This window comes from Hemicordylus capensis, chromosome 4 (genome assembly GCF_027244095.1).
Source record: "Hemicordylus capensis ecotype Gifberg chromosome 4, rHemCap1.1.pri, whole genome shotgun sequence".
Classification (NCBI taxonomy): domain Eukaryota; kingdom Metazoa; phylum Chordata; class Lepidosauria; order Squamata; family Cordylidae; genus Hemicordylus; species Hemicordylus capensis.
In genome coordinates, this window is record NC_069660.1 from 84,964,211 (window position 1) to 84,988,786 (window position 24,576).

At 42.9% G+C, this 24,576-nt stretch overlaps 1 protein-coding gene across 5 annotated transcripts in view; it reads right to left on the minus strand.

Annotated features, from left to right (window-relative positions):
• TESK2 (testis associated actin remodelling kinase 2) overlaps positions 1-23,595 on the minus strand; it is a 108,422-nt gene extending 84,827 nt beyond the window's left edge. The window contains exons 1-3 of one of the 5 annotated variants that reach the window (XM_053248074.1): positions 19,822-19,904; positions 18,840-18,982; positions 10,946-11,251 (exon numbers count right to left, since the gene is read on the minus strand). In XM_053248074.1, the coding sequence (XP_053104049.1) occupies positions 10,946-11,167 (222 nt within the window). In that variant the 5' untranslated portion in view covers positions 11,168-11,251; positions 18,840-18,982; positions 19,822-19,904. The other 4 variants (XM_053248073.1, XM_053248072.1, XM_053248071.1 and 1 more) reach the window with 4 other exon arrangements.
• Between the last annotated feature and the right edge of the window lie 981 nt (positions 23,596-24,576).

Below are 24,576 nucleotides of genomic sequence, written 5' to 3' on the forward strand. Positions count from 1 at the left end.
ACCTCCATTAATAGAGCTGTAGCCATCCTAGGTTTGGGTGCAGAAATGGTCCTTGTGACAGAAGGTCCCTGCCAGGGAGAAAGGACTGAGAGGTGGATCAATTGTGAGAATCAAGGGCGGCATGGCCAATAGGGAGCCACCATAATTGGATCTGCCTGTTCTATGAGTAACTTCCTGAGAACCTTGGAGACGATGGCCGCAGGTCGAAAGGTATAATGTAGAGTTTTCAGCCGTGGGGCTATGACGGCATCCATGGCCTCTGCTTGATGGGATTGAATTCTGGTGAACTATCTGGGAAGGCAGAGGTTTGCTTCTGATGCAAAGAGATCCACTTGGGAGCAGTGATCCCTCTAATTCTTTTAATCTCTGTGCGGAATGAGTTTTGTTCTGAGTGGCAGTACCAAGGCACTGCATGCACACATGCATTCAGAGTGTGGCCTTCCTAATTCAACCTGAGCAGGATCTAAGATTAGCTGAGCGGACATCAGAAACAGGAGCGTATCTAGGGAAAATAGCGCCTACGGCAAGCACTGAAATTGCAGCCCCGTCCAAACATCTGACACCCATCTTTTAGATAACTTTACCATAATGGTGGCGCAGTGGTAAAACTTTACTACATGGTGGTGCAGTGGTAAAACTGCCGCCCTGTAACCAGAAGGTTACAAGTTCGATCCTGACCAGGGGCTCAAGGTTGACTCAGCCTTCCATCCTTCTGAGGTCGGTAAAATGAGTACCTAGAATGTTGGGGGCAATATGCTAAATCATTGTAAACCGCTTAGAGAGCTTCCAGCTATAGAGCGGTATATAAATGTAAGTGCTATTGCTATTGCTATAATATCAACTCAAAAACACAACTCCAGACACTTTCAGGAGAAACAGGTTCTAAGCAACACACACATGAATACACACATACAACCACACATGTAGCACATATATGCCAGTTACCTACCCAAGGAAACGCAGCACATCCATGTGCTGGCCATGCCTCCATAGAGTTAAGCAGAGAAAGTTCTCTTTAGCAAATGCTCTGCCACCTCACTACAGGTTGCTGCCTCCAAGAAATTCAGGGATGGGTTTTTTCTGTCCAAACAGCTTTTGCCTTAAAGGGAGATGGTTGCAATGGGAAAGCAACAGGCAGACTGGACAGTAAACTTTATGTCTAGTTTATCAAATGCACTAGTCAATCAGAATCACAGCATGACTATTCAATGTGTCTTTAAAAAACAATTGTGTTCAAAGTAAAAAGGAAGTTGCTTTGATTTTTTAAAAGACATTCTAAAATATAACCTTTTTTAGAAGGCAAGGAAACTTGAACAAATCTACTTGGAAACACGGGCAATAAAAACCCGAGTACAACTCAGCTAAATTGAAGGGAATAATTTGCAGCACGTTAACCACTTATTTCAAAAGACAAGCCATTTATCAGTATGGTAAGACTGCACAACACAGGGATGGCAATACATTGCAAATGCAACATTTCTGGGTGTGAATTCTTACAGCAGTTTTGTTTTTTTTAAAGCACCACACAAGTTAAAGGAAGGCACTTTCCAAGTTCGAAATCCCACAAACCTTATAATCAGATTGCTTGACAAATATGCAGATTTATTTAGTTAGATTTATATGTCACCCTACTCCCATAGGGCTCAGGGCAGCTTACAAGCAATAACATACAAAGCAACACAGTTCTATAAAATACAACAGACATAACATCATAACCACAACCCCATACAGTACTCATTACAAGACATAATATCCATGGATTACCAGATCACTCTACGACCAGCTATCTCAGTGACTGAACACCCAACGGAACATTTCTGTCTTGCATGCCTTATGGAAAGCCAACAAGTCATGGAGAGCTGCGATATTATCAGGGAGACCATTCCATAGAGCCGGGGCCACCACTGAGTAGGCCCTGGCTCTCACTGATTGCAGTTTAACATCCCTAGGGCCCGGGATCACCAAGGTATTACTTGTGGCCGATCTCAGGACCCGGAAAGTGACATATCGAACTAGACGGTCCTAGAGATATGTAGGGCCCATATCGTGTAGGGCTTTAAATGTTAAAGTTAATATCTTAAACCTAACCCGGGATTCAACCGGCAACCAGTGCAGCTGAACGAGCAAAGGTGTCACATGTGCTTGCCAAGGCGCCTTAGTAAGGACCTTGGCCTCTGCATTCTACACCAGTTGCAATCTCTGAGTTAGGCGCAGTGGCAACCCCACATAAAGTGAGTTGCAATAATCTAACCTAGAAGTGACCATCACATTGATCACAGTGGTCAAATCCAGAGGGGACAGATAAAGGCTAGCCGCTGTATTTGGCGTAACTGAAAAAAGGCCTTTCGAGAGACCTCCATGATCTGAGCCTTCATATTCAAAGAGGCATCAAGAATCACACCCAGACTCTTTACTGTAGGCTGAGGTATCAAACAAGCACCATCAAGGGTCAGTAATTAGAAACTTCCCCCCTGACCTCTTCGGGCCAGCCACAGAACTTCTGTCTTATCTGGATTAAGCCATAGACGACTTTGCTTCAGCCAGTCTACAACCGCCTCCAAGAACCTGGTCAGCTGAGCTATGGTGTCTTCGGCCCTGCCATCCATCAGCAGAAAAAGCTGAGTGTCATCCGCATATTGATGGCACCCTAGCCCAAAACTCCTCACCAGCTTTGCTAAAGGCTGCATATAAATATTGAACAGCAAGGGCGAGAGAAGAGCCCCCTGAGCGACACCACACGTTAATACATGACGTGAAGACCTCTCATCGCCCATAGCTGCTCTATAACTCCAGCCTTGTAGGAAAGAATGCAGCCACAACAAGGCCACGCCTCAAATCCCAGCATCAGCTCCACGGTGGATCAGAATATCATGGTCCACAGTGCTGAATGCTGCTGTGAGATCTAACAGCAACAGCAGTGCCGACCCTCCCTTATCAAGCTGGCGATGGAGATCATCAGCCAGGGCAACAAGGACCGTTTCGACCCCACGCCCAGGCCAAAACCCAGACTGGAAGGGATCAAGAACCACTGCATCTTCCAAAAATGTCTGAAGCTGTACTGCTACCGCTTGCTCTATCACTTTACCTAAAAAAGGCAAATTCGATACCGGGCGGTAGTTAGCTAGATAAAGATAGAGCTCTGTATAGAGAATTAAACAACATGCGAGTGAATATTTCCATTTTATTCCTTGCCTATCCCCACACCACCCTTCAGTTTTGCCAGCTTACAAGGTATTAAACCAACATTATCTTTTTAAGGGATTTTTTGTCCACTTACTTATGTGCCATCTATATCTGTTTTTTAAATGCTTGGGTCCATTGCATTCTTTTGACTCACTAGATCAGAGAAAAAACTAGACTAGGGCCTCACAGAGGCCATTTGAGCATGTGGGGTGGCCTTTTTTTTAAAATGGCCACCACACATGCTCAAATGGTCCCTGTGAGGTCCTAGGCCTTGCAGAGGCCTTTTGAGCATGTGTGGTGACCTCCAAAATGGCCACTGCACTGATCTTTGTAGACCTGAAATCAAACTGGGATGGGCTGCGGCGGTGTTCTAAGAGGCCGGCAAGGGGAGGGGAAACCTTTGCAGACACCCCCCCCCGCAGCTTTTAGGAAGCCCCCCGAAGGGGCTACAGGTTTAAAAAAAACTGGATTTTTTTTTTAAATTGTGAATTGGGAGGGGGTGGGGGCAGCATGGCACTGGCGCCCCCAAGTGGCGCCTAGGGCACATGCCCTGGCCAACCCCGCTAGTTTCGCCTATGATCAGAAAACGTGTGAGCACATGCACACTCCTTAGAGAGCACAGTGCTTGGGGGGGGGGTGTCTCCAAGCACCTGTGTGATCTGATGGAATACTTCCAGGAGAATCGCCCACTTGGCTGGATCCACTGTGTGGCAGCTGAGCCAGTCTGCCTGTGAGTTGCTTACTCCACTGAGGTGTTCGGCAGACAAGGAGGCCAGATTTGCCTCTGCCCATTGGAAGAGGAGGTCAGCTTCTTCCATCAGGGCTTTGGACTTCGTACCGTCCTGGTGGTTTATGTGGGCTTTGGTGGTCACGTTGTCTGTACGAAGAAGCACATGCCTTCCATGAAGAAGATATTGGAAGTGAATGAGGGCAAGCCTAGAGGCTCTGAGTTCTAGCCAGTATGTTTCTTCGAGCTTCTGCTGGGGACCAGCGGCCTTGCGCTATCTGGCCCAGGCAGTGAGCCCCGCAACAGACTGTGGAGGATCGGAAATTGGGAGGCCTTTGAGGAGAGCCGGTGAAAGCCACTACCTTAAAGATTTCCTGACCATGGGCGGAAGGGTGATCTGCTTGTGGGTGGAAGTCATGATCAGGTCCAGGTGTGGGAGCAGCAGCCCTTGGAGGGGGCGGAAATGCCACCATGGTGTGCATTCCATGCATGCTATCATTGACCCTAGGATCTGAGAAAGAAGCATGAGATCCACTGAGGGGCGGTGAAGGAGAGAGTGGATCTAGGATTTGATCTTATTTCTGTGTTCCAGAGGAAGGGAGATGGAGTCCTGTGCAGTGCTGAAGGTGGCACCTAAGTGTTGGAGTGAGTGGGATGGCTCTTTTCTGAGTTGATTACAAAGCCGTGGTCCCACAGATATTGTAGAGTGAGACAGACATCCATCTGGGCTTGCTGTAAGAAGGATGCCTTGATCACCAGACCGTCTAGGTAAAGGTGTATGTGCATACCCTGTTGGCATAATTGGGCTATGATGGCTACCATCACTTTCTTGAAAACCCTGGAGTCCAAGGAAAGGCCAAAGGGCAATGTCCTATGCTGGTAATGGAGGCCATCATAGGAAAACCTCAGAAACTTCCTGTGATGCGAGGCTGGGGACATGGAGGTAGGCCTCTGAGAGGCCCAAGTCAGTGGGGTGGATTGCCTCTTTGATGGTATGCAGAGACTCCATCGAATTTTTTTTCTTCCTAATGAAACAGTTTAGATGTTTGAGGTCCCATAACCCTTTTAGTTTTGAAGAGAAGGACCTCAAAATCAGCTGTAGAAAACAGTCTGGAGGAAATAGGAAGCTGTGGTACCATCTCTTACTCAGATAACTCTCCCTCTTCCCTATCTGGCCCAATTGGGTCAACTCAAGACGATCACCAGAACCAGAGTGAGAGGATTCAGGGGCAGAGGCTGGATGAGTTGAGCCTGAATGGGCGGGAGAATGGACGGGAGAGTAGGATGGGACAGAACAGTTAGCAGGGGAGCTGGTGAAAGGGAGGAGAGAAAGGTACAGGATTGCGGGGGGAAGGGCATAGCAGGATCCAGGGGAGGACCAGGTCTCGCAGGAGAAAGGAGAGGAACGGTAGAGGGTGCAGGGAGAACCGGTGAGGACCGAGGCACTTTGGGGGATGGAGGACAGGCTGGAGGTACTTTGGAGGCTGAGGAGCCCTCAGAGGAGGAGGAAGACTGATGGTTTCTCCCATCTTAGAAAATCTCAGCGTGGGCTGATTCCATCATGTCAAACCAAAGAAGAAAGAAGGAAAGAAGGAAGTAGGGAGCCAATAAGCCAAATCCAAAATGAAGGGGGGGAAATGATTTGTATGCAAAAAATGCTAAGCTCTTTCTAAGCCCTGTGTACTCGGGTAAGACAGGACTGGAACTGGGACTATGGCACCTCTGGTGGCAGGAAATATTTCTCACATGATCCATTCCTGTCTCAAGCAGTACACAACCATATCTGATGAGCTCTAGCGCAGGGGGGAAAGGACATTATATAACTGGAGAAGGTACAGAAGACGGCAACCATGATGATCAGGGGCCTAGATCAACTTCTTTACAAAGCAAGGCTACAACACCTGAGGCTTTTTAGTTTAGAAAAAAAGATGACTGAGGCAAGACATGATAGAGATCTATAAAAACATGCATGCTGTGGAGAAAGTTGATAAAGGATTTTTTCTCCCTCTCTCATAACACTAGAACCAGCAGTCATCTCATGAAACTGATTGCCAAGCAATTTAAGACCAACAAAAAGGAAGTACTTTTTCTCACAATGCATAATTAACCTATGGAATTCTCTGCCACAAGCTCTGGTGACAGCCAATAGCCTGGATGGCTTTAAGAATGGTTTAGGTAAATTCAAAGAGGATTGGTCTATCAATGGCTACTAGTCTGAGGGCTATGGGCCACCTCCAGCCTAAGATGCAAGATACCTCTAAATACCAGTTGCAGGGGAGTGACAACAGGAGAGAGGGCATGCAATCAGCTCTTGTCTGAGGCTTCCAAGAGGTATCTGATGGGCCACTGTATGAAACAGGATGCTGGACTATATAGGCCTTGGGACTGATACAGCAGGGCTATTTTTATCTTCTTAAGATTGGACATAAAATTGTCCTGACATTGAACATTGTCATAGCCTATCAACAGAAACATGGCTGTCTCGAGCCCAAAGTTCTGTTTTCCAAATGCTTAAGAATGTGAGCAGCCAGTAAGCAAAATACATATTAGGAGCTGGACAATATATTATGTCAATGTATTATTTGTCAAGTACTAAAGGTACAGAGTAAGCAGATATTTTACGCTGAAAATTTGTTTTAATTATTACATTAAATATAGTGCAAGCTAGGAGAGAAACTTTGAACCTATCACAGTCTGAAAGAGATATACAGGTGAAACTCGAAAAATTAGAATATCGTGCAAAAGTTCATTAATTTCAGTAATGCAAATTAAAAGGTGAAACTGATATGAGATAGACGCATTACATGCAAAGCGAGATAAGTCAAGCCTTAATTTGTTATAATTGTGATGATCGTACAGCTCATGAGAACCCCAAATCCACAATCCCAGAAAATTAGAATATTACATGGAACCAAGAACACAAGGATTGAAGAATAGAACAATATCGGACCTCTGAAAAGTATAAGCATGCATATGTATTCAGTACTTGGTTTGGGCCCCTTTTGCAGCAATTACTGCCTCAATGCGGCACGGCATGGATGTTATCAGCCTGTGACACTGCTGAGGTGTTATGGAAGACCAGGATGCTTCAATAGCGGCCTTCAGCTCTTCTGCATTGTTTGGTCTCATGTCTCTCATCCTTCTCTTGGCAATGCCCCATAGATTCTCTATGGGCTTCAGGTCAGATGAGTTTGCTGGCCAATCAAGCACAGTAATCCCATGGTCACTGAACCAGGTTTTGGTACTTTTGGCAGTGTGGGCAGGTGCCAAGTCCTGCTGGAAAATGAAGTCAGCATCCCCATACAGCTCGTCTGCGGAAGGAAGCATGAAGTGCTCCAAAATCTCCTGATAGACGGCTGCGCTGACCCTGGACTTAATGAAGCACAGTGGACCAACACCAGCAGATGACATGGCTCCCCAAATCAACACAGACTGTGGAAACTTCACACTGGACTTCAAGCATCTTGCATTGTGTGCCTCTCCATTCTTCCTCCAGACTCTGGGTCCTTGGTTTCCAAATGAGATGCAAAAGTTGTTCTCATCAGAAAAGAGGACTTTGGACCACTGAGCAACAGACCAGTTCTTTTTTTCTTGAGCCCAGGTAAGATGCTTCTGACGTTGTTTGTTGTTCAGGAGCGGCTGGACAAGAGGAATACGACATTTGAAGTCCAGGATCCGTCTGTGTGTGGTGGCTCTTGATGCACTAACTCCAGCCTCAGTCCACTCCTTGTGAAAGTCCCCAACACTTTTGAATGGCCTTTTCCTGACAATCCTCTCCAGGCTGCGGTCATCCCTGCTGATTGTGCACCTTTTTCTTCCACACTTTTCCCTTCCACATAACTTTCTATTAATGTGCTTTGATACAGCACTTTGGGAACATCCAACTTCTTTGGCAATTACCTTTTGAGGCTTTCCCTCCTTATGGAGGGTGTCAATGATGGTTTTCTGCACAACTGTCAAGTCAGCAGTCTTTCCCATGATTGTGATTCCTAATGAACCAGACTGAGAGACCATTTAAAGGCTCAGGAACCCTTTGCAGGTGTTATGGATTGATTAGCTGATTGGAGTGGGACACCTGGAGCCTAGACTGTTGAACCTTTTCACAATATTCTAATTTTCTGGGATTGTGGATTTGGGGTTCTCATGAGCTGTACGCCATGATCATCACAATTATAACAAATTAAGGCTTGACTTATCTCGCTTTGCATGTAATGCGTCTATCTCATATATCAGTTTCACCTTTTAATTTGCATTACTGAAATTAATGAACTTTTGCACGATATTCTAATTTTTTGAGTTTCACCTGTATGTGTGCGCTAAACTAATTTTAACACACATTTTGGCAACCACCACCTTTAAAGTGATTTATACATGGATAGACTGAACCTGAGCTCAGAACCCTTGAAGAAGCTCAGGCCTTCAATTAAATATTCAGAATGCTAAAGATGATATATAGATATGATTAATTTTTTATTTCTCTAATTGATCTATGTGCAATAGCTAAGATCCAGTATTCTGCTGGTACAAAGGTGAGTTTTCAATTTCTCACTTGCCTGCAGTGCTGAAAGATTCTCTGGAATGGCATCCCATAAGGTGAAAGGGCTGCTGCTAGAAGGCAATATTCTTCCAGCCTCCTATACATGTACAAAAGCACTTTCCAGTCATATAAGGGGGGGCGGGGGAGTGAGTGAAAGAATGGTGTTTCGACACTAGCCAATATAGGTAGGATTTATATATGAAGGATATCTGTAGAATCCTAATATGTTTTGTTATTTAGTATATTTTTTCATTAAAGAGATATCATTAAAAAGAATGGAAGGAAAAGAATAAAACTAAAGACACAATATTATAAGCATGTTGTTGGATGAAATGCTGCTGAACACAAACTGCATTTCCCAGATGGCCTATTCTGTCACAGGTATGACTCAGAACAGACTCAAACACACATAGAAGAGTATTGTCTATTCTAAACATTTTTGTTTCAAACTAACACTAGACATATCACAGTTCTTTTTTGCTCAGGCATTAGAGGTTTTTCTTGTGCAAGTTAAGATCTCAGATTACGAGACCTCATACTCCCAAATACTCATATGGGCCATTCAGACAGTAACATCCTCCAGCCCATCCAATTTACATAGAAAAGAAGTGTGTGCATACACATCCCCCTGCCCCTCGCCGTGCACAGCCATTCTGCTGCAGAACTGCATGGGAGCAGTTCATCCAAACCACCTCTCACTCTGAAATTTAAATAGGACTTTAAAAACAGCATTTAAATTGGGTGGTAAGGGGTGGTTCCCACAAATACCTCCCTCATGTGATCATGTGGCAAAACTAGTGTGCCAAAGGTGGGAGATGTGCACATTGTGCCCCAAAACACACAGTACAGTTCACAGTTCAAAAATCATACAACAAGTTCAGCAGCATTAGTATGTTACTGATTCCAAACTCTTTCACACATCAAGGCCCTGCGATCACAGTGGTTATTCAGTGTCTGGTTACAGTTGAGATCTGTATGCAAGGACACAGACTGAAATACAATTCAAGCAGAACTCAAGTAAGGATGGTCAGTGTGGGTGTGGCTCAGAAATATTTATAATTCTAGCTCCCAGGTTATTCAGAAAGTGAATGTTTTGCACATATTGTTTTTTTAAAAAGCCCCTTTGCAGTCCAGCTGCTGCATATTTGCCCAAGTGCAACTTCCGAGGTATTTAGAATCAGGATTCTGATTCTGAACTTCCTAGGTATTTAGGAATGTCATCTGTCTGGTTACCCTGAACAGCTCTGAATTAGGATACATTTTCTTCTAAGTTCTGTATTTTAATTAAGAACTTGGCAAGGGACACACTTTAAGTGGAGACTAATTGTACAAAATTGTCTTTAAAAGTGCCTAGAATAACCCAATTAGTTAAAAGGGAATGTTGTAAGATTGCTTAATTCCCCTATATAATCTTCTTTTCTGTCCCCACTGTCCAATGAGAGCCAGCGTGGTGTAGTGGTTAGAGTGCTGGACTAGGACCGGGGAGAGCAGAGTTCAAATCCCCATTCAGCCATGATACCAGCTGGGTGACTCTGGGCCAGTCACTTGTCTCTCAGCCTAACCTACTTCACAGGGTTGTTGTGAGGAGAAACTTAAGTATGTAGTACACTGCTCTGGGCTCCTTGGAGGAAGAGCGGGATTATTAACAACAGCCCCATTTTGTGCAGTAGATGTGGTTTCTGTCTTCAACTTGTCCTTAGCTAGGCCAACATGAACAGCCACCTGATAGAGCTATCCAGCAACAAAATATTGCTGAACTGATCTGTGGAGCAAAACACAGGTGACTTAAAAATGATTCAGTGGCAAGATCAGCTCCAGAGTCCAGTCACCAATTTAGACTGAACCCAACATACAAAATATTAGATAAGCACTTTTCTTTTGGAGTGCCTGCTACTGATGTTTGCCTCCTCTCTCTTTTTGTAAACAAACAAAATTTGTGTGGTTCAACTCCCACAAATGAGCAGATACTTTGGCAGACCTTATTTGGTGGAGTTCTATCTTAGAGGCCCACCTGAATGCTACATTTGCCATTAGAAAGCAATGTAAGACATTCTCTTCTGGGAGTACCAGTAGGTTTTGTGTTAACATTAATTTGTTCATTTCTATATTTTGTGTTGAGAGTTAACATTTTTCTAGTATAAAAAAAGCTGAACATTTAAACAAGTTTAAATATTTTTGCAACCCCCAGTTACCAAATTTAATACAAGTCTAGAAAATAGGTTCCCTGACTCATATACACACATATTAAATGCATGTATTTAATATAAATAAGTCTATAACCATCCTAACCAAGCATTTCATTTCATTATCTTCATTTCCAAGGAACACTCTTAAAGAGAAAACAAATTTTTAAGATCTATGTCACTCAGTAATCTTGGAAAAGCATAGTCAAAAGTTTTATGAGATCAACAAGAGGGAAAGTGTTCATTTCATAGTTTGTTATAATTACCATATGGAAACATAGGGAAAGGAGAGTATTACTGAGGTTAGTTACCCACCTTGAACACTTCAGAGAAAAAACCAGATCCTATTTTCTCACAGGAAAAGTCATCAAGTCGTGTAAGTCTTGAAAAGGCACTTATCAAGGCCTTGTATGAAGAAGTCCAAACTCTGCCCATCTGGGACACGCTCCCATCACTTCCGCCGCCGCCATCAAAGTCTTCAACGCGCTCCAAGCGTGGTGGAAATCCTGCTATCGAATTTCGCTTACTCCGATCCATCTTGCAAACAATATGGTTCCTTGAGAAAAGAGGATTTCTCACATCCTAGGTGACCAGTTTGTTTTCCTTCTCTCTAGCTGGACACTATAAAAATTGAACAAAAATATATGACTGAACCATCTTTCCTGAAATCTCTCACTGGAATGCCAAACAATAAGTTAAAGCACATAATTATTGCATGGGGTGGGCCACAATGACACAACCCAAGCTCAAGTTGTGGAGAGTAAGAATTGCCTCCAAGTGACATGGAGGCAAATCTTTACAAAAACTTAGCAAATGGTAGTCAAAAGGAAAATGAACCAACGTTCATACGTATTGGAAGTTGGGCTGGTAAACTTACACATTTGTTTGCAATACTGAACTAATGAACAGCATTTCTTCTTTATGTGGATGATCTCACAAGCATTCTCCACCTTTGAAGCATCACGTGCTTCTCTTGCTGCAAACCTCAGACACATTAGTGTCTGTGTCAGTGCAATGGGGATCATGACAACCATTGCACAGTTTCATTTTTGACACCCTCCAGAAATTATACCTATTAATTTCATTTCACAAATCCCTTATTTTATTATGCATCTTATTGCAGCAAGAAGTATACAGAACTCTGCTCTCACTTATAGATCACTTCTATATGGTGACCGAAATAAAAAGGTCCCATAATAAATAAGTATGCCGAGTTTCAGATTAACTGAAAATCTTTTCACTATTTTAAAAGGCAAGACCCATTAGAAGAGACAGACACCCCAGTGTTCATAAGCAAATAAAAAGAGTATATCTCTGAGTTGGGAATGCAGAAATGGATAAAAGGTCTGGGCTAGAGAGCTACAGCAGAGCAGGATGTCATTGGTATATAGAAGACATTCAAAGTTGTGAATATAATGAAGTCACCCAGAGACATGATACCCTGCTACTGTTTCTGCACTAAGAACAAAGGTATAATGAAGTAGGAGAAGGCCAAGGAAGAGCTTCTCTAGCGGAAACACTGAATAAGCCAAATGACAAATGGGAGGAGAGTCAGTGAGCAGAGCATGATGGAAACCCAAGTCATAAAGGAACAAAACAAAAGTGAACAGTCAACTGTAAGGCAGCAGTAAAGCTAAAGACACCATTATATTTGGCAGTGAGAAGGCTCTCGTCTTAGCAAAGACAGTTTCAGTGAAGAGAAAGGGGTGACAGGCAGATTGGCTGCCATCCCATTCATTCCACTGGAACTACCCTCACTAAAACTAGCTAAACTGGAGAGGAGTTGAAAGGGAAGAAATTGAGATAAACACAATGTTCCAAAGGTCTGGAATTGGAAAGAGAAGACAAGAAGTCAGAAGTAACAGAGTAACTGGCCCTATCCACCCCCAGCACAGTACCTCCAGTGACTGTTGCTGGTGTCTATCTTATTTTTCTTTTTAGATTGTGAGCCCTTTGGGGACAGGGATCCATCTTATTTATGTATTATTTCTCTGTGTAAACTACCCTGAGCCATTTTTGGAAGGGTGGTATAGAAATTGAATGAATGAATGAATAAATAAATGAGTACAGGGTGGGCCGAGACAGTGGCATATTAAGCACTATGGAAAGCAACTGAGAATGATAGGTAAATGATGCAAGGGAGGGGATAAATTTAAATAATCCACATTAGTTACTGTGAATGCAGAACTGAGAGACAGTAGCTATTCAAAGTTAAGTAGCACAGGTGGGATCTTGTACTAGAACAATCACATTATCCCCATTTCAAGTCAGAGTGCACACACTAAGCAAATACATTTGCTATCTGGCAGTCTAAAAGAAGGAAAAATTAGCTGAAGCATAAGGAGAAAGAAAGGAAATGACCCAGACACAGAAACTAGCATATAAGAGGACAAGGACATAGTTAAAAGTGCATGTACAGGTACACAAAGATGAATGCACCAAGTGCATGTCTATGCTATCTTTTTGGCTGCAATGTTATGTTATCTGCATCACATGCAGATAACAGGATATAGATAGATAGATAGATAGATAGATAGATAGATAGATAGATAGATAGATAGAGGAACAGTTAAAGGAGCTGGGAATGTTTAGCCTGGAGCGAAGGCTAAGACAAGACATGATAGCTGTCTTCAAATATCCAAAAGGCTGCCTTCTAGGACAAGGAGGATGGACTTGTTCTCTCCTGCTCCTGACGGCATGACTATAACCATTGGATTGAAATTTATAACAAAGTTGATTCAAACTAGAGACCTGGAGGAATTTCCAAACTGTAAGACTGTTGTCTGCCACACATAATGGTATATTTATTCACTAGAGGTTTTCAAGCACAAATTCGGTTACCATCTGATAGGGATGCTGTAGCATAGGGGTTCCCAACCCTGAGCCCCCCAAATGGACAACTCCTATCATCCCCATCCACAGTGGCTGAAGGGAGTTGCGGCCCAACAAGATCTGGTGACCCAAGCTTGGCAACCTCTGCTAGGGACAGGGTGGATTTAAATCAAACTGATTTAAATCACGATTTAAATCACTAGCAGGGTGGATAAAAATCAAAAAAATCCGATTTAAATCAAAAAAATCCAATTTTTTGATTTAAATCGTATTTTTTTTATTTTTATCCACCCTGCTAGTGATTTAAACCGTGATTTAAATCAGTTTGATTTAAATCAAATCCACCCTGGCTAGAGATGTGCACGGAACCAGACGAGGAGGTTCGATGGTGCCGGGAGTGATGCTTTAAGAGCAGGGGAGGGTGAACTTACCCCTCCCTCCACTCTTCCCCCGCTGGCGCCCCTTTACTCTGAATTTAATCAGGGTGACAGAGTACCTCCCTGCTGCCCCATTGCCCCCGTTGTCTGGCTACAACCGGTAGTATCCTCTACGCCTGCGCGTGCCGGCATGGGCGCACGCTGGCACAGCAGATACTTCCAGTTTTTATCCAGACAACGGGGCGGCAAGGAGCTACTCTGTCACCCCAATTAACTTCAGAATAAACGAGTGCTGGCGGGGGAAGAACAGAGGGAGGGGTAAGTGCACCTCCCCCACTCTTAAAGCAGCACCCCCAGTGCCATCGAACCGGCGGAACCAGTCGCCTTTCAAACTGGTTCCATGCACATCCCTAACCTCTGCTATAGCAGATTCCTGAACTGCGCAGGAGTCTACTCCCTTCCACCTCCAAAATTATATGCATTATCTCAAGTTCTGTGACTCAAGTTAAAAACGGTACTGAACCCTCTAAAATTGCTTAAACTACTTCCTTTCCCCAAGGTTATTTTTAGCTCAATATAAGAGAAAAATAATACTGTATTTGTTACCACATAGTATCTGCAGGAGGTTTAAAAGGATAAAGCTGGCAAAACAAGTCTGGAGTCTATCTAGTCAAACTTCTAACCAAGGCTGGGACAGAGGGCTTAGTTTTCTTTTGAACTGCAGGCTAGAATTCATCTCTTCATATGCGAGTATTTACAAGGACTCAAAAGATCACTGGGAAATCCAAACTAACTGAATTATTGATAAAGCATGAAAAGGTTTTGGAAGGTAAAGTTGTACAGGAGAGCAGCATGAAGCACAAGTATCAAATCAATATCGATGTGCATGTAGACAATGTCAGATATTCATTAATTCTGCATAGCATTATTTACATTATGAACCTGTGGCCAGGGACTATTCATTATGTTTTTGCTGGAAAACAGCCGACATTAATTGAACTGAATGACCAATGCTGCATTCAGTGTACATTATGCAAATATTTTAAAATACCTGTGAAGAAATGCAAATATAGCCTTTGAACTTTGCAGTAGTACATTTCCCTGCAATGCCAGTATAACATGCCTTGCATTGATGCAGCAGTTGGTTTGCTTCATTTCTAGCTCAGCAAGGTTTTAAGTAAGATTTAATGTATTCTTGATACCCACACGCTGTGAGGGTATGATTTAGCATCTAAGGAAAGATTATTTCCAAGTTACTTTTTGACCTGCTGTCTGGCCTCCATGTGTTCCATTACCAAGAATACCAGCCCCCTGAAACAAGTCTACCCCACTGGTAGCCTGAGAGGGAACAATTCTAGTTAACTCTTCTGTCATTTCATCCCATTACTGTGATGATCATATTCTTAATAACCAAGTTTAATTGACAGTAAGTCAAATTATATAGCCAGGTATGAGGCGATAAGTGGAATTTAATTCTTTAAACATTCTGGGGCCTAATTTTTTTTTTAACAGTTCGATACATCCCAAAAAGTTAGCTACAAATTCTAATATCCTCACAAAATCACCATGCCATGTGCTCTCAAACCACTATTTGTGGCCTCATATTCCAAAGAACTGTTGTCTTTTGCATTTCTCATCCAATTTCTTATTTAGAACAGAGTTACTTATTCAAAAATAGAAATATCAGGGTAGAAACACTCAAGCAAGAGGTAAGAAAAATATTCACCTTGCTCTGATGTGCCTCCTTAAATCAAGCCAGCTCTTTTTGCCACCCTCAATACCCAGAATATTTTATCAAGTTAGACTGCATTATTGTTTCAAATACTTCAACATCTGAAAATTCTGATTTTAGAAAGCTCTACCTGGATTTGGGTGCAGGGATCTAGAAGTACGACACACATTAAGACATATTAATGTGCATGTATTACTCTACTAGATAAGAGAGTATTGCATAAGCAGATCCTGTGCACATGGTTCACAATCCAATATAGCAGATGAGGCTGCATACACAGAACCTTTTCAAAAATGCTAACATTCTAAAGATCAGCTGTTCAAGGGACAAACAGGGATTTCAGCTATTTAAAAAGGGATTCTGAAGTGCAGCTCCAGCTGCTCCATAGGCATGTACTCCTTTGGATCAGAACACTAGATTTAATCTGCTCCAGCCAATGGTTTGTTCTTCTAAAGGAAAATTTGCAAAGTGAGCAAGTACAACAGCTTATTATTATTATTATTTGATTTACAGATGTGTTTACTTCACTGAATTTTGGTTTAGCAATTCAACCCCACCTTTTGAACCTCTACAGAGACACATCTTACCTACTTTCCACTGTCACAAACAGTACAGTCATGTATAAATAAGCACGTTTGCAAACATTTTAAGGAATTGGTTCAAGTCTTGAACCACCTCTATAAGGTTATTTTAAAGTTCCAAGACACCAGCCTCAAGGCTGTTTTTAACATGATACAGTAGGTCTGAACATGTTCTTATTTGTACAGAGAAGGCAATATTTCTGACTTGGAAATATCTCTATGAAAAAGGAGTGTTCTGTATCCTACACAATAGCAGCACCCACTTCCTACAGAAACACAGTATTCTGCATATGCTATTTAGAAGTAGTGTTTATTAAACCCCTCCGCCTTTTACATTTAAGTCTAATAAGATGCTAATGCCCCTGCAATACCACCTGCAAAACATTAATCATTCAGAATTAACAGAAAAACTTTCAATACTGTTCTAGGCACAGAGTAGGCATGCTTTACATCAGCAATGGAATGATGTCACAGGAACTTTAATAATGGAATCATGTCACAGAAATGACCCAATAGCTGCTCACAACAGCCATACATAATAACTACAATGCTGGTCATACCTGCTGAGAATCAGTTTCAACTTTCCCTAAGTATACAGTAGACTACCTTAAGTGGCATAGCGGGAAAATGCTTGACTAACAAAAGCAGAAGGTTGCCGGCTTGAATCCCCGTTGGTACTATATTGGGCAACAGTGATATAGGAAGATGCTGAAAGGAATCATCTCACACTGTGCAGGAAGAGGCAATGGTAAACCCCTCCTGTATTCTACCAAAGAAAACCACAGGGCTCTGTGGGTGCCTAGAGTCAAAATCAACTTGACAGCACATTTTACCTTTACCTTACAGCCTGAAACCAAGCACTTTAGAAAATCCATACTGGATTGATCAGAAACCATGGCATGTTAGAACAAACAAGTATACTACGGGCAGTGATAAAGATATGGAATTTTGAAGCAACATTGTGGAGCTGACAAGTCACTAAGTATACACAGTAAGTGCAGGATAAGGTATCTTTTATATGGGAATGTATATTAAACAAGCGATTTCTCTGCCAAAAAAGATACTGAATACAATGGAATGCAATAATAGTCCTATTCATACATTATGCTGAATGTGCATATAAGTCTGCACACATGTACATGTATTCATTTTAAAAGTGAACTGGGGTACAGGGCCCCTCAAATCTAAGAAACAGTTAGGAAATGTATTACTGTAACACACAGATTATGTCTGAATAACTGTATATACAAATTCTGCAAATGACAAAGGATTCTTCAGTGTTTGAAACCACTAACATGCTGAATTGCCTTGGTAAATAGTTGTCTCCCTTCTGCTTATAAGACAAGAATTTCCCACCACAAATTAATATGCATAAAAGGCTATGAAACTATCAAATACTGGCATATTTTACATCCTATTATGAGTGTACTGCCTCTGTCAGTAATCACTGCTGGTTCAGAAAGAAAGTTTCCCGATTCTAACTAGTGCTATCATTTCTCACACTTTTCACAAATAGAGTAAATAGTCCCAAGAGGTGATCTGTTTACCCTGCACTATTCTGGTTCAGACAGAGCCTGCCAGTTGGCTACATTATGTACGAGTTCAGTGGAAGTTAACTGACATTATAAAAGGTAGTGCTGAAACAGACAACTCATTTCATGTCTCACATCAGCAAAGCAAGGTCTGAACCTAGTAAAGTGACCAGGCATTAACTTTCTGTGTGGAGCCAGGGTGTCTCAGATTTGTGCCTCACACTGGACAGACTGGTATTTTTAAACATAGAACGGACCTATTTAGGGGTGAAAAAAAATCACACACACTACGATTCATTCCTTCAGTGCTTCTGCCAGTAACATCACATAAGTTCCAATTACTATAACCAGGGCAAAAGATAAAGTTACAAGTACCTGTCCTATTCCTTAATTTGGCACTAATTTTCTAATTCAAGACTCCAAGAAAACCAGATTTCAACAATCCTTTGTGCGAAAGAGACAGGAACAACAGTAGGATTCATACACACACCATGACTGGCAGCTGGCAAGGGTGCTGCATAGATTACTGTCTCCAGGTATGTTAAAAAGACTAAACTAATAACAGGTACAGCAACCAGCCTCAGAATTGACAATGAAGACACTGATGTAGTGGATAGCTTCTGCCTTTTAGGATCGACCATCAAAAGTAAAGGATCCAGCAGTCAAGAAATAAGGGCCTCTGAACCAGTTCCATGCACAGCCCTAGAACAGCCCTGCGGAATTAGTCTCTGGTGGACTGCTTGGCCCATATAGTTCAGCATCCTGTTTCACACAGTGGCCTACCAGGTACAACTAAGAAACCCACAGGCAACAGCTGAGGGCATACCCTCTCTCCTGCTGTTACTCCCCTGCAACTGGTATCCTAAGCAGGGAGGTGCCCATGCTTAGGGGGGGGTCCCTAAGGACTGGAGGTCCTGCCCCCCATTTAACCTAAGGATTGGGGGTCCCACCTCCAATTTAACCTGCTGTTGATCCCTGCCATAGCTTTATTTCTTCCCACAGGCTCTTACACTACCAAAAATGAAGGCCAACCTATTGAACAGATTAATGAACCACCTGTCAAGTCAGTACAAAATGCTTCAGTGTAAAGCATACCCAAGTTGACACCGACTTGGCGGCACTTAATGAAAGCATACAAGTATACAAGGCACTTACAAGAATACCAACAGCAAATACACTGTGTCACAACATCTCCAGAGTATCCTACTTCAACCATCAGTTTTAAAAGGCATCAAGGTCTGTAGAAGTACGGTCAGTTTTCAAATAATAAGGCAACAAGAGGATTCATCTCAACAGAGCTAAAAGTGCAGAAAAAGAGAAAGGAAGATCAGAGGCCTGTTTAGCTCTGTGGGTAAGTTAGACAAATAGTGCTTTGTTACTCAATCACAGGAATAGCCATTGTCTGCATTTACTTCTCAATTTAAAGGTTATAACAAAATAAAAATCACATAATGTGTGTGTAAATGTACTATGAAAGTTATGACTGAAAGCCAGAAGTGGGTTGTATTTTTGCCTTTACAGCCTCAATAATGCAAACTTGGGCTTTGATCAGATATTTATCAGCTCAAACAGCTAGAAGATGCAAGAGGACTATAACTTTGGGAATACCAACAAGACTAACCCTCTCTTGTGCCTTACTATTCATGATAAGAATATATTCCCTTTGCTTCCCCACCCACCAACTCGATTACGCTTTTTAAAAAAGGGGAAGAGACAATGAACAGGCAATCCACACACACACCCCAAAATGCATTACACAGGAAAAGGAAATTGCACAGAACCACTGTGGATCGGAGCAAATACTACTTAAGCTCTTTTTAAAAGAAGCTGTTGTTGTTGTTATTATTATTATTATTGAATTTATATCCCGCTCTTCCTCCAAGGAGCCAGGAGCGGTGTACTACATACTTGAGTTGCTCTTTCACAACAACCCTGTGAAGTAGGTTAGGCTGAGAGAGAAGTGACTGGCCCAGAGTCACCCAGCTAGTTTTAGGGAAAGGCCCTAAGTCACACAACACAGAAAAGTCTGGCAACAGATAGGGACTGCACAAATGACTCACCACAAGATACAGTTAATTTAATAACCAATTGATTTTCCCTTTATAATATTATAATTTGAGAATTGTTGAACAGTTACCAGGGTGAACATCACAGCTGTTTACTTCAGGGATGGGCAGAAGGTAGATCGTAGTCCACAAGTAGAATGCTGGCCACTTTCTGGTGAACCGCCTGGCCCCTGCTACTCACTGAAATGCTTACACAGCAAAACATAAAACTACTCCATCCAGCAGCTCATACTACAAATACCACATTCTGCACTGGGTGGTTCTCCAATCATGTACTGCTTTGGCTAGAAGGCAAATGCTTGGCTGACTGGACAAGGCTATGGACAAGCAGCTCCCCACTCCTCCATCACCATTTCTACTCATACCAAAATGTGTGTATTCTCTGGCCATATGGAAGCTTTTAGACATGTTCAGAGAAAGAGTATATCAATGGCTACTAACCCAAAATTAATGGCCATGTTCTAAAGTAGAATACCTGGATTACCAAATAACCAGAACAGGGGATGACTATTATCAGACCCTTCTAGGGAGTTTCCAAAAAGCATCTGACTGGGAACTATGGATCCCAAGTTTATAAAATAAAAAATAAAAAATGGGGGGTAGACCATGCGAAGCTAAAGTCAAATCACCACTGCTTTATATTACCAATCCTACACAAAACCATTTCCCCCTGTAGTCATTTTTGCATTCATTTGCAAAAACAGTACACAAAATGCAAAATGTGTGTGTGAATTATTCAAAGGAATATTTCAGACAGAAGCAAAAATGCCAAGGGATAATGGCTCATTGTCTTCTTGCTATAGCATTCTTAGGGCAAATGCTTCCCCACTCCGAGGTGGTATTATATTGTTTGACTTTGTCATAATCTATTACACTTTTTAGAAATATTAGGTACCAAAATTGAAGTCACTTTAACTATTAAACATAGTAACTAAACATCTAACTACTTGAATAGTTAGAAAAAGAGAACAGATTGAGAAAATATTATAGTGTCTACACTTTCATAACTACTCTTGTTCTTCAGAACTAATACATATTTTGAAACACAAAGAAAACACATTCTAAAACTAGGTGAAACCCATCTATCATCATTTCCATATTACCCCTATTCAATTTGTTTTGTATCTAAATGGGCAAGGCAACCACTGCTAACTTGACAAAGAGGCACCTTTTAACTATTCTTTTTATTTAGCAGCGGGAGAGTAATTGGCCCTCTCCACCCCCAGCACAGTACCTCCAATGACTGTTGCTGGTGTCTATCTTCTGTTTCTTTTTAGGTGGTGAGCCTTTTGGGGACAGGGATCCATCTTATTTATTTATTATTTCTCTGTGTAAACTGCTCTGAGCCATTTTTGGAAGGGCGGTATAGAAATTGAATAAATAATAATAATAATAATAATATCAAAATTGCCTACATGAGTAGTAAACCTACTGAGAAAAACAATACATTGTAAGCTAAGTGGTGTATTTACAGAATTTAAAACAGATTTTTTGAGGGGGAGACTTTAAACAATATAGATATTCAGCACAACTAACTTGTCCTGATACACGACAGCCCTTCCATGAGGCAAGATGATGCAATCATCCCATGTGGCAGATTACTAGGGCACTACTGGGGTGGCAAGATGCCCCAACTATATTGCTTCCTGCCTCCACTACCACCTTCTTCACAACAGCAGCACTCATCACCTGCCTTGGCACATGCCTTCCCCTCCATGCCACATGCCACTGCCTGGTTATGAAGAGGGGGAGAACGTGAAAGAGGAGATGGGCAAGAGTACTGGAGATGCTGTTACAGAGGCACATAAAGAAGGAGGCAGATGAGATGGAGGAGGGTGTTTATGCCATGGCAGCTTTTGCCACCAGCAAAGATAAGGTGACAGAAATGAGTGCACATGCATGGCAGGGGGAGCATTTGGCAGAAGATGCATGCATGGAAGGAGCATTTGGCATCCTGCCTCAGGTGTACTGGGATCTTGGCCATCACTGCCTTGACAGCCAGCTCTTTACATTCAAATAGAAAGGCAAACACAGGATATCTTGAATTAAAAGATGTATGAACATTTGCAACTTTACTAGAAGGCCTAGCCATATTTCCACATTTTATTCTCCATTACACAATGTTCACAATTTCACACTAAGCAGTAATTCAAATCCAATCATCACATTTTTTTAATTTTAGAATAATTGTAGACGATGGAAATGAGCGGGTGTTTCATTAACAAATGAAATGTGTATAGTTTCACTAGGAAAAAAACTTTACAAAAACAGTAGGAATAATTCTAACAATACAGAATAGCAGTAACTGTTTCAATTTCAAAAGCTATGTATAAAACACCCAAAGCAAGTCACATATAAAAAGCACACTCACCTTATGCAGAAGGGCACTACAGAAATTACACTTTGCATTAATGTCTTTCAGCAAAGAATCTCAAAACACCACACACAGAGCAAGTCCATGCACAACATGAAGGCGAAAGAAGCCATCACAATAAGCATTCACACTTCCTCACTCATGTCAATTCAACCCTTTTCAATGAAGCAGCAGCTACCAAAAGCAACAGTAGCAGGTTTGTGGGATGAAGCGATACTTGAAAGTCTCATTTGCATTTTTCATTTCAAAAACTCATTGCACACAAGAACACACCTACTTGATTTTGACTCATAAAATGGGGTGGGTCAGTTACTTGCAAAGTTACTGGGGATAACAAAGCAAGGCAGCTCCCTCCCTTTCATTTCCACAACCTCAGCCAGGTGGCCAGACACACCTCTCTTTGACCATTTCCCCTACTGTTAGGGGCCAAGGCATTTGCTTTCTATTAACTTTTTTAAAGCCTTGTACGGGGGCGGGAGGAAAGGAAGAAGAGGAAGGAAATAAGTTACTCGAAGTGCTGCCAAACTACCGAAGGATTCCCCCAACCCGGTGTCTACCCTCCCATTACCTTTACACTTCCCTCCACACACTTTCCCCATTAGCGTCGTCTTCCCACTCTTCCCCGCCTCCAACACCGCGGACCCGGCCCTGCTTCTTAGCGTCTGCCCGCCGGCCCGCCCACCCCGTCAGCTATCCTCCTGGCGGGGGTGGGCGTCCCGTTCCCCCAACATCACAGAAGGAGAGTGGCCTCTCCTGCTCCGTCTCCGGAGTCGCTGCTCTCCGGGGCCACCGTCCACCAATCCTCCCCACGCCCCCTCCTCCTGCTCCGTGGCCACCTTCCAAGAGCTCCCACACGCCCTGGGAATCTCGACCCCCCCTCTTGGCCAGTCTTTACCTGCCTCCAAGAGGAGAAGGGGCGGCCGGTCCCATACTGCAGGCAACGGCTCATATTCACGCGCTCCTCAGGCGGCGCCCAGGACTCTGGAAGCGCGGCTGTCCGGGGAAGAGGTCTAGTGCCCCGTGGTGGCTGCCCGAGCAGCAGAGTAAGGAGACATGGAGAGGGCGCGGGTTGGAACTTGACGGCGACGCAATCGCTGGGCCGCAGCAGCCTCAGGCCCTTCCCCCGGCCTCCTCCCTCCTACCCGCCGCAGCTCCCAGAAGGAGGAGCGCGCCTAACTCAGTTCAGCAGCCGCCACCGACCCCACTGAGCCGCCTGCCTGGCTGGAAGCGACCACAAGACCGAGCGGGACGAAACCCGCCTCTCCTCGACGACACCCACCAATCGACACCGCGTCGCATTTGATGGGCGGCGACTACGGCTAATCACATGGAAACTTACACGCCGTTGGCGGTCTTAGGCGCCTTTTGGTTAGCGAGAGAGTGCTTGAATGACAGGCCAGCTTGACTCTAGCACAACCGCAGCCCCGGAAGAAAGGGCGGGAGGAGAGGGGGGGGAGGTTGCTAGGGGCGCCTCAAACCCATTGGCTGCCAGGTGAAGGCGGATAATTAACAGGACTGCCGGCCAATGAGAATATGCTTGCCGGTGACTGTAAAGTATGGGAGCCAACTCTAAATTTTTTATAATTAGGGCGGGGACTGAGGAGGCAAGCAGCTGTCAGTGGGGCCACAGTCATTAACTGTTGGTGGTGACAGTCAGTCACTAGTTTGGGCATTGCTCAGAGCATCGTGATTTGCTGTAGGGGAAGAGGTTTCAGAAAGAAAGCACACACACACACCGGCAAATTAGCATAAGTGTGAATGTTAATTGCCTAGCACTGAGCCCAAACTTTGAAAACAGTATTCTGGGATAGATTTGCCTCTGATTACTAATGTTTCTACTAGGTGAGCAATGCTCTAGAAATGTGTAGTATGCTTTACTAGCCTAATCTAATTCTCCTTCCAAAGGTGGACATTATTTGCATTTGGATACTGGTGCTGACTTTACAGTTTCCTGTTCACTGAGTAAATATGTAGGTGAGCTGAGACTGTAACAAGGGCTAGGAGATGCACGTCTAGCACTTAATGCACTGAACCCCACTGTCTATGCAGTGGGGTTCAAAATATTCAATTACTCAAATACTCAAAGTATTCTCTACTGTGCTCGTTTTGGCAGCACATATACTAAAATTGGAATGATACAGAGAAGAGACAGAGAGTATTCTCTACTGCTAGGATGAAACATGATTGCCTCTGTACCTGTCCAACTGTAATACATTACTTCCATAGGAGAGAGTTGAGACTGTGCTTTGTGAAGATGTTATCTGTGTTCACGTTACATAACTACAGCAACAACTGGGATACTTAAGTGTATTGCAGATGTGCAGGTCTCCAGAGAAAAGATCAGAAGAAACTCCAGCCCTGTTGCCATAATGATGATTAATGATTACAATAATAATGATTACAGAATGGTAAGTTATAAAAATTAAGAAGTAATTCAGATACTAATACAAAG